At 43.5% G+C, this 15,160-nt stretch overlaps 3 protein-coding genes across 5 annotated transcripts in view; 2 read left to right on the plus strand and 1 right to left on the minus strand.

Moving 5' to 3' along the window:
• Positions 1-6,006, plus strand: part of LOC102915930 (calaxin-like) — a 21,867-nt gene extending 15,861 nt beyond the window's left edge. The window contains exon 6 of one of the 2 annotated variants that reach the window (XM_076566238.1): positions 5,615-6,006. In XM_076566238.1, the coding sequence (XP_076422353.1) occupies positions 5,615-5,920 (306 nt within the window). In that variant the 3' untranslated portion in view covers positions 5,921-6,006. Of the gene's footprint in view, positions 1-1,527; positions 1,631-5,614 lie in introns of those variants that run through there. The other variant, XM_006991210.4, reaches the window with a different exon arrangement.
• Rbm48 (RNA binding motif protein 48) lies at positions 2,030-13,478 on the minus strand. 2 transcript variants are annotated; one of them, XM_006991211.4, is made up of 5 exons: positions 13,322-13,478; positions 12,708-12,898; positions 9,798-9,943; positions 8,306-8,874; positions 2,030-2,286 (listed from the first exon to the last, which is right to left on the minus strand). In XM_006991211.4, exons 1-5 carry the CDS (start codon positions 13,430-13,432, stop codon positions 2,200-2,202), a joined length of 1,104 nt encoding a protein of 367 aa, XP_006991273.1. In that variant the 5' UTR covers positions 13,433-13,478; the 3' UTR covers positions 2,030-2,199. The 2 variants fall into 2 exon arrangements, with proteins under 2 accessions (XP_006991273.1, XP_042128698.1); XM_042272764.2 differs by lacking the exons at positions 9,798-9,943; positions 13,322-13,478 and having other exon boundaries at positions 12,708-12,844.
• A 170-nt stretch (positions 13,479-13,648) lies between these two features.
• Pex1 (peroxisomal biogenesis factor 1) overlaps positions 13,649-15,160 on the plus strand; it is a 42,606-nt gene continuing 41,094 nt past the window's right edge. The window contains exon 1 of the mRNA XM_006991212.4: positions 13,649-13,890. Coding sequence (XP_006991274.1) covers positions 13,762-13,890 — 129 coding nt within the window. The 5' untranslated portion in view covers positions 13,649-13,761. The remainder of the gene's footprint in view (positions 13,891-15,160) is intronic.

Genomic DNA, 15,160 nt, shown 5'->3' on the forward strand with positions numbered 1-15,160 from the left:
CTTGCTTTTGATCATGGTGTTTCATCCTAACAATAGTAACCCGATCTAGGACAACGCCTGTGTGGAGGTCCGAAGTCAGTTTGTAGGAGCCTGTTCTCTCCTGCCGCCATGTGGGTCCCAGAGAATTGAACTGAGGTAGTTGGGTTTCTAAGCAAGTGCCTTTACACAGTGAGCCATCTTGCTGGCCCAATGAAGGGAAAAACGTCAAGGACTAGAAAATAATACACGCTAGCCTCTCACTGTGTAGCTTCAGCCCATTGCCAAATTGCAGACAATCATAAAGTCATCAGCTCATTCCAGTTTGGGGCTAAAGACGGCTTTACTATTTCAATAATTATAGTTAGCAGACTTGACTTAGCCTGCTACCTCTTGGCCACACAAAGAAGGAATATGCATGTACCATGTCAAGCAGGGAAAAAGAAAAAGAAAGGTGTCTTCACACATACATGTGCATGTGTATGTACACACACACACACACACACACACACACACGGGCACAGAGGGAGAGAGAGAGAGAGAGAGACTGGTGTTTGAACACAGCGTGTAACAAAATGAACAGGCTGGGGAGACCATTCAGGATGGAGCAGCCAGCAGCCAGTTCCACTGCAGTGTGCTCTTGTGACCTCTACTGCTGGGCACTCAGGAGGAGGCCGCCTGTCACCTCCTTTCTCCTTCCCTGCTTGCCATGGCACATTCCTTTCTTCTCATGACCCCTGCTGTGTATGTTGGTGAAGATGGATAATCAAACATTCTTCTCACACTCACAAAACAGATCAGGAATGCACTTACGACAGAGAACCACATAACAACTTCTCCCATGAAGGCCCTAAGAGAAGTTTCTGGATTGCTACACCCCGCACACATGGAAAATGATCTTAACCATTTAGCAGTACGGTCCAATCTCCAACCCCTCATCTGTGGCAGCGCAAGCCACTGCACTAAACAACCCCGGTCCTCCTCCCGTCGCTGTCACACACTGTGCCCTGAGGAACGGCGCAGCGCCCGCTTACATCTGAGCAGCCTCATCCCAGAGCGTTTCTTCTTTCCAGCTCAGTGCTCAGCTGCTAACAGACCTTTCACCTGAGATTTCAGCACGGCCATCTATGTAGTCACCTGAGCCCTTGTTGGCAGTTCCCGTGGCATCATCGGGCACTGAAAAGCCACCCTGGCAGAGCTGACTGTACACCATGGCTACTGAAGTCGACCTTATTCTTAGGACACCGCCAGAAAAACCCACTGAAGAAGGCCCTAGGGACGAGCACCGACGTGCGTACCGCACGCGGTGCAGGACGGGCCTCCTCAGTCTATTCTTCCCAGAAAAGAAGATGGAAATAGTACAAAATTACATGGTCCATTGACAGAAGAAGAGCACACATGTGCTGCCAGGGTAGAAATCGAGAATGGCCAACACTGATTAGTCTATAGATTGCCATAGTTCATGTAAGTTATTCTTAGAAGTTACAATAGCATGTACATCTCTAATACCAACTTTGTTCTAACGTTTTATTGGCATTTTTCCCTTCACAGAACTGCCTTCATTTTGAAGCCCTGGTATTCAGAAACAAACCACCTGCTAGTTTTTGAACACCAATTGCTCAAAAACCTGAATTAAAGTCAGATCTTGACTGTCCTTATTTGCATCTAGTTTTGTATTTGTTTCAAGCAATTTAAATATTGTAATATAAGAACTAATACAGTATGAAAAGAACTGTTTCTGCCACATTGAGTGTAGATCCAAAAAAAAGAAAGAAACATTTGCAAACAGTTTAAAAGAAATACAAGGGGCTGGAGAGATGGCTCAGAGGTTAAGAGCACTGACTGCTCTTCCAGAGGTCCTGAGTTCAATTCCCAGCAACCACATGGTGGCTCACAACCATCTATAATGAGATCTGGTGCCCTCTTCTGGCCTGCAGTCATACATGCTGTATACATAATAAATAAATAAATCAAGAAAATAGTTGACAGTAAAACACCAGTAGTGAGATATCTTAGAGAATTAAAACAAAGAAAGGTTCTCTCCAGAAAATACTTATTTAGCTTGGTTGTGTTTGCACACACCTTTAATACCAACACCCAGGTGGCAGAGGCCCAGGGCCAGCCTGGTCTACATAGCAAGTTCCAGGCCAGTCAGGGCTACCCAGTGAGACCCTGGCTCAAAGCGAAAAAAGAAAGAGAAAACAAGACTAAATGGCTAGCAAGCTATATTCTTCTTCTTTGTTTTCGTGGGTGACTTGGATGCACATCTTCCAATCTGTCCTCTGGAGGCTTTGGCACAGATGAAATCACCTAGTTTAAAAAGAAAAAAAAAAAATCACTCAGCAGTAGACAGCAGCAGATAGCAAAAATTGGGACAGAAATGGGTAAAATGTAGACTAAAAGAACAACACATAGAACTAACCAAATAAGGGTGTATTTCCTTTCAAATGTGAGATTAACAAACTAAGGGAGGGAGGGAAGGGAGAGAGGTGGGGAAAAAGTACAAACACACCCAAACCAACCAACCAACCAACCAACCAAACAAACAAACAAACAAACAAAAAACCAACCAACCAACCAACCAACCAACCAACCAACCAACCAACCAACCAACCAAACAAACAAACAAAAAACCAACCAACCAAACAACCAACCAAACAAACAAACAAACAAACAAACAACCAAACAAACAAAAAACCAAGAAAGTTTCAGAGTCCAGTAAAATTCAGAGAATCATTTGGGAAATCTTTGAAAACATATTTCAAAAACCTGGAAAATTACTAGGTGGTGGTGGCACGTGCCTTTTATCCCAGCACTCAGGAGGCAGAGGCAGGCAGATCTATATGAGTTCAAGGCCAGCCTGGGCTAGAGAGTTCCAGGATAGTCAGGACTGTTTCAGAGAAAACCCCTGTCTCAAAACACACACACACACACACACACACACACACACACACACACACACACACACACACACCCTGGAAAATCTAGAAGAAATGGATAAATTCACCGGGCGGTGGTGGCGCACGCCTTTAATCCCAGCACTCGGGAGGCAAAGCCAGGCGGATCTCTGTGAGTTCGAGGCCAGCCTGGGTTACCAAGTGAGTTCCAGGAAAGGCTCAAAGCTACACAGAGAAACCCTGTCTTGAAAAACAAAAACAAAAAAAAAAAAAAAAAATGGATAAATTCCTAGGCAATATATTGATGGACCAGCCTGACTCTTCTTAAGATTAAAGCCATTTTGTTAAAAGGTCAAAATAAGTTCATTCCTGTTTTCTGTAAAACTTGGTTTTGACCATGTCTTGGCCCATTTTCTGGAATTTGCACATTTCACACCCTATACCCTGATCTACACCCTGAGAGGTGTTGGTTCCTACATAACCAAAATTCCTCTGGAAACCCCAAACCCTTGAAAACCTTCCTCATCTTGCAGTTCTTGAGCTATACAAGTCCCACTCTGTCCTGTGTTCAAAGCTATTTTCTCAAACCCCACTTTAGGGAGACAGTCCTGTCTGGCAGAAAACAAAGCTTGCTTAATTCAACTACAAAATTTGGGTATGGTCTTTACTCTTGTTTGGTGGGATTAACAATATGATCTATTAAAATTAACTCAAGAAGCTATAAACAATTTAAATATATCCACAACAAGCAAAAGATTAAAGCACCAATAAAAGTCCCTAGAAAAGTGAAGTTCAGGACCAGTGGATTCACTCCTGAATTCCACCAACCCTTAAAGAAGAGCTAACACCAATGTTCCTCCAACTAGTTAAAAAAGCAGAACATCATCGAACTCATTCTATGAAGCCAGCATCATCCTGATGACAAGTCATATAGGAATCAAGAAACAAGAAAATCATAGCCCAATTCCTCTAATCAACATAGGAATAAAGTTTTCAATAAAATTACTGCAAATTGAATTGAAGAATACATTAAGATCATACAACCATGACAAAGTCAGTTTCACTTCAAGATTTCCAGGAAGGTCCCCCCCATAGGCAAATACAGCACACAGAATCAAGAACAGAAATCACATGTTTATCTCTGTGGTTATTAGAGGAAAACACAGCATTTCCTTTAATATCAGGAATGAAGAGAAGAGTGTCCACTTCTTTCCACCTTATTCAATATAATATTGTGAGTCTAAGTCAGAGCAAAAAGACAAGAAAAATAACAAACAGGAAAGGGAGAAGTCAGATTACCTGTCTCTATTTGTAGACTACACAACCTTATACTTAAGACTAAAGATTCGGGGGCTAGAGAGATGGCTCAGAGGTTAAGAGCACTGACTGCTCTTCCAGAGGTCCTGAGTTCAATTCCCAGCAACCACATGGTGGCTCACAACCATCTGTAACGAGATCTGGTGCCCTCTTCTGGCCTACAGGCATACATGCAGACAGAACACTGTATACATAATAAATAAATCTTTAAAAAAAAAAAAAAAGACTAAAGATTCGTTCAGAAAACTCTTAACTATGATATGCACTTTCATCAAAATATACAAAAATCAACAACAACAAACCAGTAGCTTTTCAATAAAGCAATGAACTTGCCAAGAAAAAAATCTCATTCACAATAAACAACAACAACAACAAAACCAAGTAGGGTTGGGAAGACGGCATCTGGAAAGGTCCTCACCAGGCAAACATGAAGACCTGAGCTCTAGTCTCCTGCCCCAAGTAGAAAGGCCAGCTGTACACCACTAGCCTCGCACTGGGGAGACAGACACAAGAGGTGTGTGACAGCCTGCTGGCCAAACCAGTGGGCTCCAGTTAAGTGAGAGACCCTGTCTCAAATAATGAGGTAGAAAATGACAGCGGAAGCCATGAACACGTACACACATACACACCACACACTTAAAACAAACCCAGGAATACATTTCACCAGGAGGTCAAAGACCTCCATAGTCAGAGCCTTACGCTAGACACTAGAAACTGGCAAGACCTCTTAATTTTATCAGTCTACACTTGTTACTCTGCCCCATCTCCCCCACACCCCAGTGCACATGTGGAAGTCAGAGGAGTGAGTGCTGGAACAGAACACAGGTTGTCAGGCTGGGCAGCAAGTGCCTCTACCCACTGGGCCATCTCACCTGTCCCTGGAAGAACTAATTTTTTTGTTGTTTGAGACAGGGTTTCTCTGTATCCTAGAAATAGCGCTGTAGACAGGCTGGCCTAGAACTCACAGAGATCCACCTGCGTCTGTCTTCTGAGTGCTGGGATTAAAGAATTAATTTGGCAGAATTAATTTTTACAACTACATTTATTCATTTATTTGTGTATGAGGGAATACATATGTGCATGAAAGCCAGAGGAAACCTTGTAGGAGGAATTGGTTCTCTTTTCTGCCCCGTGAGTCCTGGTAACTGAAGTCAGGTTGTCAGGCTTATGGAAAGTAGTACCTTGACCCATGGAACCTTCTCAGTGGCCCTGGCAGAACTCATATAGTGAAAGTGGCTGTATTTCCAAAAGTGACCTGTAGAATGAACACATCCCTATCAAGATATCAAAGCCATCCTTCATAAAATTAGGGGGAAACTGTCCTAAAATTCACATGGAAGTACAAAAGACTCCTGAAGAACTAAAGACTCCTAAGCAGTGAGAGCAAGGCTAGCGATGTAACAACATCTTCTCTCAAATTACAGAGCCACGGTGACAAAAGCAGCACAGGACTGGATAAAAACAAGTCTGCACAACAGCGGAATAGAACAGAGGATCCAGAAATGAGCCTACACAGCTACAACCACGGAATTTTTGACAAAGGATCAAAACCACACAGGGTTAAAAAACAGCCTTTTCAACAAAGGGTGCTAAAAAACTGCATGTCCACATGCAGAAAAACAAAACTTGATCTGTACCTCTTAACACACACACACACACACACACACACACACACACACACACACACACACACAAAATCAATTCAGAGATGGACTAAGGACCTTAAGTAACAAACTCCGAGAACGTCAAGAAAAACAGGAAGGGCATTTCAAGGTATACACACAGGCCGATTTTCTGAACGGACTCTAATGGAACAGCTAATAACCCCAACTGACTCAAGGACTCTCCTGGAACTGAGAGCTTCTGCACAGTAACAGACAGCAGAATGGGGAGCTTGGCCCAACTATACAAACATCAAGTTAATATCAACAATCTGTAAGAACTGCAAAAGTTATAACCTAAAACAACAAATCATCCAATCAATAAATAGGCTAATAAGTTTAATAGATTTCAAAGGAAGAAATACATATGGCCAATAAATATTTGAAAGTGTCCAACATTATTAGGCTTCAGGGAAATGCAAATGAACATATTATGATGCTATCTCATTTCAATTAAACAAATGCAAACTAAAACTGTATTGGGATTTTACCTCACACCAGACAGAACAGTCACAATGAAGAAACAAACAGTAGATAGACTGGTCTTACTGGGTTTTGTTTTTAAAATGGAGTCTCATTGTGTGACTTTGGCCTGGCCTGGCCTGGCCTGGCCTGGAACTCACTATGTAGACCACAATGGCTTTAAAGAGATCTGTCTACTTCTGCTGGCTAAGTCTGCACCATCAAACACATCTGGGCTTAACATTTTGAAGCATTTGTAATATCTGCTAAGTCTAGAGACAGGACACTTTTAACCCCTCTGTAGACCAGGCTAGCCTGTGAACTCACAGAGATCCACCTGCCTCCACCTCTGGAGTGCTAGGGTTAAAAGTGTGTGCTACTGCCCAGCCCAATTTTTTTTCATCTCTTGCACCGAATGGTCCTGTCTCTAGACTTAGCAGATATTACAAATGCTTCAGGATCTCTGTGAGTTCACAGGCTAGCCTGGTCTACAGAGAGAGTTCCAGGACAGCCAGGGCTACACAGTAAAATCCTGTCTTGAAAAACCAAAACCAAAACCAAAAAAAAAAAAAAGGTACAATCCTCAGCTCCCAGGGGGTCAGGGGAAGGATGAATACTGAATACATTGTTGTTATTCCATTAGCCAAAATAACTATTAATAGTAAGTCAAAAGCAGTATAAGACCATCTTGATTTGAAATGGAAAAATACACGGTAAAGTATATGAGGTATTTCTTTTTTGTTGTTCTATTATTTCTTTGTGTGAGATGTAGACTTTACACTTTAAAAATGCGGTCAGCCCTGACTGTGACAGCTGTGACTCTGTATCTATGCCTCAGTTCAGTACACCTGAGGACATACTGTGCTGGCATACACTGAAAAACTTAGGTAGGCTTAAACATAAAAAATGATGTTCATAGCCAGGGCGGTGGTGGCGCGTGCCTTTAATCCCAGCACTTGGGAGGCAGAGGCAGGTGGATCTCTGTGAGTTTGAGGTCAGCCTGGTCTACAAAGTGAGTTCCAGGACAGCCAGGACTACACAGGAAACCCTGTCTTGAAAAACAAACAAACAAAAAACCCAAAAACCTATGTTCATACACTTACTATTTTAAGCAATCCCTCATCCTTTACCAAATAATCAATAGGTGAAAACAAAACTCTCTATAAAAGGAACAAGGGCACCTTAGCCTCTCTTAGTCACACTGCAAAACGGGAGAGCATCTGTGTGAGCAGGACTCTGAACTTGAGAGATAACTGTAAGAACATGCTCACAGCCCTCCGTGTATGATTTCTACAAGGCCCATCTTCACTCCACAAAAAGAAAGCTTTCAAGAGCTACTTCAAATTTAACTTTCTTTTGTGTTTAGGAAATGGAGAATCATGTAAATAATGGGGGAAAAAGACAATCTGATTTCCAACTAGTCCAAATCTTGTGAGTTCATATATAAAGTACCAAGTGTAGGGCAATTGAAGACTTAGTCTTAGAAATCTTGCCTTGTGGGCTGCGGATGTAGGCTTGCAACAAAATTAATTAACTGATTAATTAATTAATCAATCAAAATCATTTCTTCTTTTATGGATATCTATCATAAAAACATTTTGACTTTGATGTAATCTGCAGTAACTTTGAATTTAAAAGAAATAATTGATTATAGCTGTCAATTTTGGCTTCTGTTACTACTACCTAGGGAAGCTTTAAAAGGGGAGGGGAGGAGCGACATCTGGAATCCACTATCATATCTGACCGACTGGAACATTTAGTATTTTGTACCTATACTGACACAAAATGTATCTGTTCATTGTTAAACCAAGAATTACCGCCAAATAAAAGATATTGATCAAATTGTTATTTTAGAAAATAAATGTAGGAAAATACATCAAAAACAAAAAATAAAACAAATAATTACAATGTTTTAGTTCCTCCAAATAATTTCCTATATAGTTGTTGGTCCTACAACTAAATTCTCTTATTTTAAAAACAAAATTAGCTCACCTCTTTAAGTTTACTCCGAATTAAGTTTGCTGTTGTATTCAAGGAATCATCCTGCAGATCCACTGTGGGAATACCTGGTAACTTAGGTCCAATCACAGGCTCGTTACTGCCTGTGTCTGTTTCAGGAAAAGTTCCAAGCTCGCGAGCACAGTCTCTCCTTCTTTTCCTCTCCTGCAGCTGTGTTGTCCTAGGCATAAATCTGCCAACTGACTCTGAGGTAGTAATGGCCTCCTGCACACTAGAGCAAGGTAGTGAATTACTGTAAGTGTTCATCTGTAGTTTTGGGAGAAAGGCACTGTAGTTACAATGCTTTGATAGTTCACTATGGTTCCTACTGCTACTGCGAGAATTTGATGCTCTGTCCACACGTTCCCCAGGTAAACACGTGCTTTGGGAGGCAAAATAGCATAAAGGCAAGTCACAAGAATAAGGGGGACAAGGACTCGAACTCTCCGGGGAAGTGCTCAGAGCAGGTGCACAGAGTCCAGGCGTATGTGGATGGAGATCTTGTCTAGAATCTTTTGTTCCTCTTTGCTCTGGAGCCAGTTTCTTCTTTGTCATGTGGTAGTCTTCAAAGTTGTATTTTTAAAAGTTGAGGGAAAGGTAAACAGAAGGTTGATTAATCATTTTGATCATTCAGAATCTTGCAATTCTAAAAACCAACTTAATGCTAACAAGCTCTACTCCCAGAATTATGTTCTAGAGCAGGGAATACATTGATAAGATTCAGAGGCTTTCTGAAAGGACATGAAGGGTATCGTGTCACGCTCCCCTCTTTCCTTGCTTCCCTTACTTATTTACTGCATTTTCTTATTCGTCTATCTGGAATGTCCCACTGTTTCTCAGGAGCCTCCTTGTCTCCCTACTCAAAAGATAATAAAACCTATTCTTTTACATTTCCCACTACCTGTAATCTTAGAGTTCCCATGCCACTGCATAGAAAGCTTTTCCAGTTTCAGAATGTTCTACTACATGGATAAACCATGTTTAGTTCCTACTCGCAGCAGGAGAAGCTCAGCTGTCATCAGAAATCGGAACTTCCCCATGATGAGTAGCACTTCTAACCGGTGTATAAACCACAGTCGTCTCTTGCTGACTTCATGTCCAACACTGGATTCCTAGCATGGGACATGAAGTACTTCATGATTCACCTCCTGTCTACTTTCCTAATCTCTCACTAAAACCTTGGAATTCTGGTTACTCTGTAGAATTACAGCACCTCGAATTCATGATGGCAGTTTATTGCTCCAGGTGTTTAAACATGTAGCCTGGCTCCTCTTGCCATCCTTTTATTCCCTTTCTGGGTAACATTCACGGAAATTCAGCCATCTCTGACATTGCAGAGAAACAGTCCATGAACCAACACCTCTCCCTTCCCAGCCAAGGCTGTCCAGTGCTGCACGGAACCCCATGGTTCAAGTCACCAGAGACCATGACTGAGCAGGAACTCCACGATGACACACAGGAGGTGTTAACAACAGATTTTCCGTACCTTTGCTCTTAGTAGCTCTTGCAATATAAGCCTTTCTCTCTTCTAATTTTTTTCTAGTTTCTTCAACTGTCTCAAATTCTGGAGCATAGCACACATGAAGTAACCCACCAAAGAAACTCTGTTCATCCATCTTTTTCTTAGCTATCCTAAAGAGAAATACATAATTTAAAGAGAACTCAAAAGAGAAATACATAAATTACATGGCTTAAAAAAACCTGACTTTACCATTTTTACTTATGTCTTATGTGTCAGTGTGTATGTCTGCATGTGGGTATGTGCACATGCGTGCAGTTACCCAGGGAGGTCCAGAGGTAGTGGATCCCTGGAACTGCAGTTACAGAAGTGTAAACCACCTGCCGTGGGTGCTGGGAACCAAACTCCAAACTTGAGTCCTCTGTAACAGCTCTCAGCCTCTGTGTCATCTCTCCAGCCCCCAGATACTGGGCTTTTTTTTTTTTTTTTTTGAGACAGGGTCTTACTATGGTGGTCAGGCTGTCCTTGACTCACTCTGTAGATCAGGCTGGCCTTGAACTCACAGAGATTTGCCTGCTTCTGCCTCCCTAGTGTTGGAATTAAATGTGTGCACCACTACACCCAGAAAGTCATTTTTTATTATTTTTAATTATGTGTATATAGATATGTAGAGGCTCTGGCCTGGAGCTAGAGTTTACAGACACCTGACCTGGTTGCTAGGAATCAAACTCAGGTCCTGTGGAGCAGTACATGCTCTTAATCACTGAGCCATCTCCTTAGCCACGGCTTTTTAATTTAGATTTACCTAAGATAAAAGCTTAACAGGTGTTCCATAGATTTAAGGAACAAAGAATGTGTTGGGGGGAGGGGCGACTGTGGGCTGGGTAAGATGCTTTGTTTTGGATGACCCCACTGACCCAGAAAGTACTCTTAATAAAAAGATTTATCTTATTATTTACTTGTGTATACATGTATATAAGTACATGTGTTCTGTACATGTGTGGGCAAGTACCCTCAGAGAGAGACCAGTGCAAAGGCACCCGATGCCCTCTTTTGCTCCGCAGGGTCCTGCATGCATGTGGGTGTATAAGGTCACACAACCACACCACATACACATAAAAATAAAAGAGAAATAACTAATAAAAAAAAAAGAATTGGTATCTCATAACCATCTTATGATATGAAACCAAGGCACCAGGAAATTTGTAACCGGACCATGTTCATACATTCATCTATAAATCTAGGATTAAGTTGGGATGTCTGACTCCAGAGTCAACCATATCAGGTTCTGTGGAGATATGAAGGCACTTTAGTCACTATGCTTTCCTAACCACGAAGAGCTGGTCATCTGGTGAGAAAGACACACAGCTCTCTGAAGTCAAGTGTTTTTGTGGTGGACTATGCAGCTTATAAAGAAATGTGAAGGGCTGGCGATGGTTTGGCGATAAGACTACTTGCTGATCTTGCAGAAGAGCAGAATCAAATCCTAGCACCCATGTTGGGTGGCTCACAACCACCGCCAACTCCAGCTCTGGGAAATCTGAAGCCTTTTTCTACTACAAAAATATATGAATGGTGGAGGTCAGAGAAAGATACATTTTAGATCAGGTTAATGATTAAAGATAAAAAATGGCTAACGTGAACTAGGAGAGCGCTCAGTGGGTAAAGCACTTGCTTAAGCTTGAGTGTCTAGGTTCAGATCCCTGGCATCTGCATAAAGCTAGGCACTGCTGTATGCCTATAGTCCTGGTGCTGGCAAGGGAGAGACAGAAGGATCATTGGAGTCTGATAGTCAACCATCTAGTTGATGAGCTCCAGATTCAGTGAGAGACCCTGTCTCCAAGAATACAAAGGAACACAGTGTGGTGGCACATGCCTTTAAACCTGGTGGAAGGGTAGGTGGAGTCAGGAGAAGGTTCTGAGTTCTAGGTCAGCCTGGTCTACGTAGCCAGTTCTAGGCTAGCCAGGGTTATATATTAAAACTTGTCTCAATCAATCAATAAGTAAATGAATAAGGGGGAGAACAACTGAAGAAGGCACTCAACATTGACCTCTACCCTACACACACACACACACACACTCACACTACACACACACACTCACACTACACACACACACACACCACACTCAAACACATACCACAACCACACTCCTCCCCACAAAAAGGGTTAACAGAAATAAAGCACTGTTGACTTTAGCCTTATTGGAATACAAGGTTTATGTCATATATAAGTATTAAAAAGAGATTGATCAACATAGAACTGTAACAATAACAACTGCCATTGCTAATATTTACTCTTAATAGGAGGTACCAGTCTAAGCCCTTTACATACATTATTTCACTTCATCCTCCCTCAGGAAACTTCAAGAAGCAGATCTTTTTGTCATATGGATTTTAAGAAGAGGGAAATGTGCTTAGCAGGTTTAAAAAAATTCCAAAGTAATGAAGACATAGGACTCGAAATTTACTTCAAATGTAATTCTGAATCTACCATACTACAGGTTCAAAAACTGTTACGCACAGATATGAGAGGATGGAAACAGTATTTTTGTAAAGTTAACCTTTAACAAAATTGAAGGAAGAACTAGGGATGTAAATCACTGTTGGGGTGCTTGACTAGCACATGTGATGCCTGGAGGGGTAAAAACAAACAAAAAGCTGGGCGGAGGAAGCACACCACCTTTAATCCCAGCACTCTTGAGGCAGAGGCAGGAGGATCTGAGTTCGAAACCAGCCTGGTCTAGAGAGTGAGTTCTAAGACAGCCAAGGCTACACAGAGAAACCCTGTCTTGAATCCCCACAAAACAAACAACAAACAAACAGGAAGACTAAGAGTGATAAGTGTTTGTGTGAGTTGGGTATGTTTGGGAAAAATCCGGGGCCAAAATGACAGCAACAGGAATATAGGGCATGGATACTGCTTAACTTGTACATACCTTGCACTCTGTAATTTCACAAATTTAATGAGATAAACTTCTGTAAATTCTTCAGCTGGGTATTCATCTAGAGCGTTATACTGTTCAATCGCACCATACAGAGCAAATCGCTCAACTAATTCCTTCATGGCTCCCACTGCAGGAACGCCTTGTATCAATAAGTACTGAGATTCCAAATTGATTGTATATACCTTAAAAAAAAAAAAGGCTCGTTAAATGTATTCCACAGACAACCCATGGCAAATCTGTCCCTGACTTTTTAAAAAATGGAGCTTTGAAAGCAAGAAATACTCTGCTCAACCCGGTCTGTAAAACACACACACAAAACCATCACTGTTCTTGGCTAACGGATACCACACTCCACATACGGGTGTACCAGACGTCTTTTCCAAAAGCCGACTCCAGAGAAGTTAATGGAAACAGTCACTGAACTCTCCCCAGAGCTTGTCCTGGGAGAAGCGCTACTGTGAACACGAAGGATACAAAACTGGAAGTCTTGCTCTCGCGGCGTGACGGTCTGGTAAGCAGTTGACGGAGAGTGACCCTTTCTGTGGGCCGGCCGTGGGGAGCCAGTGCTCCCGCCTAGGAGAGCGAGGAAGCCGAAGTCACCCTACCTTGACCGCACGAGGGCGTCGGCCCTCCCGGTATTTGGCCCGCGAGTCACACACCGCCGTCTGGACGTGGTGGTCGAATATGCAGCCCGGCTTCCCGTCACCGGACGCCATCGCGCCGGCCGTAGTCCTCGGCGCCAGATCAACATCCGCCGGACGCGCGCCTCTGTGTCCAATAAGAGAGCAGAATGGGCCAAGCGTGCTTGGATTGGCTGGACCATCGACCCCATCGACAATCCCTTCGCGAGAGCGAGAACTCGATCCGCACTGTGCCGCCCCCTGGAGGCTTGGAGGAGAGATGGGACGGGGGCTGCAGCCGGATGTACGCAGAGGGGGCGGGGCCGATCGATGTTCTCGGGCTCCGACGCCCTGGCCTGCCGGAGCCTGCCCGGGAAGGGGGCGGACTCTGCTCCCGGGTGGGCTGGGGGGGTCGAACCGGGACGATGTGGAGCAGCGATCGCCTAGCGGGTGCGGGGTCTGGCGGGGCGGTCGTGACGGTGGCCTTCACGAACGCTCGGGACTGCTTCCTCCACCTGCCGCGGCAGCTCGTGGCCCAGCTGCACCTGCTGCAGGTAACGCGCTCGCCGGACGGCTGAGCCACACCTGGGGTCGGGCGTCGCTGATGTCTCGTGGGACCGGTGTCTGCTGATCCCTTTCCCGCCCCGGGGCATCGTCTGACACCAACCGGGCTGAGGCGTGAGCGAGGCCCCCCTGCGGGCACGGCCAGAGGTGGCAGCGCCACCCACCCCGAGGCTAGTGCATCCTCTGACCCTAGTCCACCTCTTCAGCTCGGTTAAACCAGACTGAATATGCTAGGGTTCTGCCTCGGCTTTCAGAAGCAGTCCTCACTCAAGGTTGAAAAGCTCTGAGGACCTCTTACATGGTTTATTAAAGTGTTGTCCTGCCAGCGAGTTGCCAGTGCTGCTGTAGAGGCCTCGTTTGTAGATTACCAACAACTGTAGTTGCCAGTTTGTGCCAAAGGTTAATAAGATGTCAGTTCTCCCTGCTTAGGAGGACTTTGAACCCCGGAGGGGTCTGTGGGGAAGGGAAGAGAAGGCGATGGAATTATTCACACCACACACCTTCACGTGGGTAACCAGGATTTCTTGGACCTCAGTGAACTGTCACTGTCTGGATGCTGTCGTTATGGTGTTCAAGGTTATAACCATCGGTGGAAATACAGCATCCAGATGTTTTTAAAATTAGAATATTTGAAATCTCCTAAAATCCTACATGCATAGTACCGGACTACTGGCTCATAAAAGAAATATCTAAGAGTTTGCAATGACTTCAAGTAGCTCACCTTTCTTTCCTCTTGAGCTACTTCTATCTTGCTTTTAAAATCCACCTATCAAAACATACCAGTTTCATCAGAGTCATTCTTATTGTTAATTAGTTTATCTTCACCAAATTGACAGTTTTTAACTCTCTGATTTGTTTTCTTTATGGTGGAAAGAAATCAGTCACTGCCACCAACTTCCAGCTTGGCTCATTCCCCTTTGTCTCTTTCTTCCTCTTTCTTTCTTTCTTTCCTCCTTCCTTCCTTCCTTCCTTCCTTCCTTCCTTCCTTCCTTCCTTCCTTCCTTCCTTCCTTCCTTCCTTCCTTTCTTTCTTTCTTTCTTTCTTTCTTTCTCTGTTTCTCCCTCCCTTCCTTCCTTCCTTCCTTCCTTCCTTCCTTCCTTCCTTCCTTCCTTCCTTCCTTCCTTTCTTCTTTTCTTTCCTAGACAGGGTTTCTCTGTGTATAACAGTCCTTGACTGTCCTGGAACTGTTTTGTAGACCAGGCTAACCTCGAACTCACAGAGATCTGCCAGCTTCTGCCTCCCGAATGCTGGGATTAAAGG

This window comes from Peromyscus maniculatus, chromosome 3 (genome assembly GCF_049852395.1).
Source record: "Peromyscus maniculatus bairdii isolate BWxNUB_F1_BW_parent chromosome 3, HU_Pman_BW_mat_3.1, whole genome shotgun sequence".
In the NCBI taxonomy this organism is placed as follows: Eukaryota; Metazoa; Chordata; class Mammalia; order Rodentia; family Cricetidae; genus Peromyscus; species Peromyscus maniculatus.

What these genes read in the sequence shown, in the direction of transcription:
- Rbm48 (XM_006991211.4), bottom strand. Translation starts at nt 13,432, where the DNA reads ATGGCGTCCGGTGACGGGAAGCCGGGCTGCATATTCGACCACCACGTC. An exon ending in GTGAAATTACAGAGTGCAAG is followed by an intron (nt 9,944 to 12,707) that starts GTATGTACAAGT and finishes ATTTCTCTTTAG; the next exon opens with GATAGCTAAGAAAAAGATGG. An exon ending in AAGAGCTACTAAGAGCAAAG is followed by an intron (nt 8,875 to 9,797) that starts GTACGGAAAATC and finishes ACAACTTTGAAG; the next exon opens with ACTACCACATGACAAAGAAG.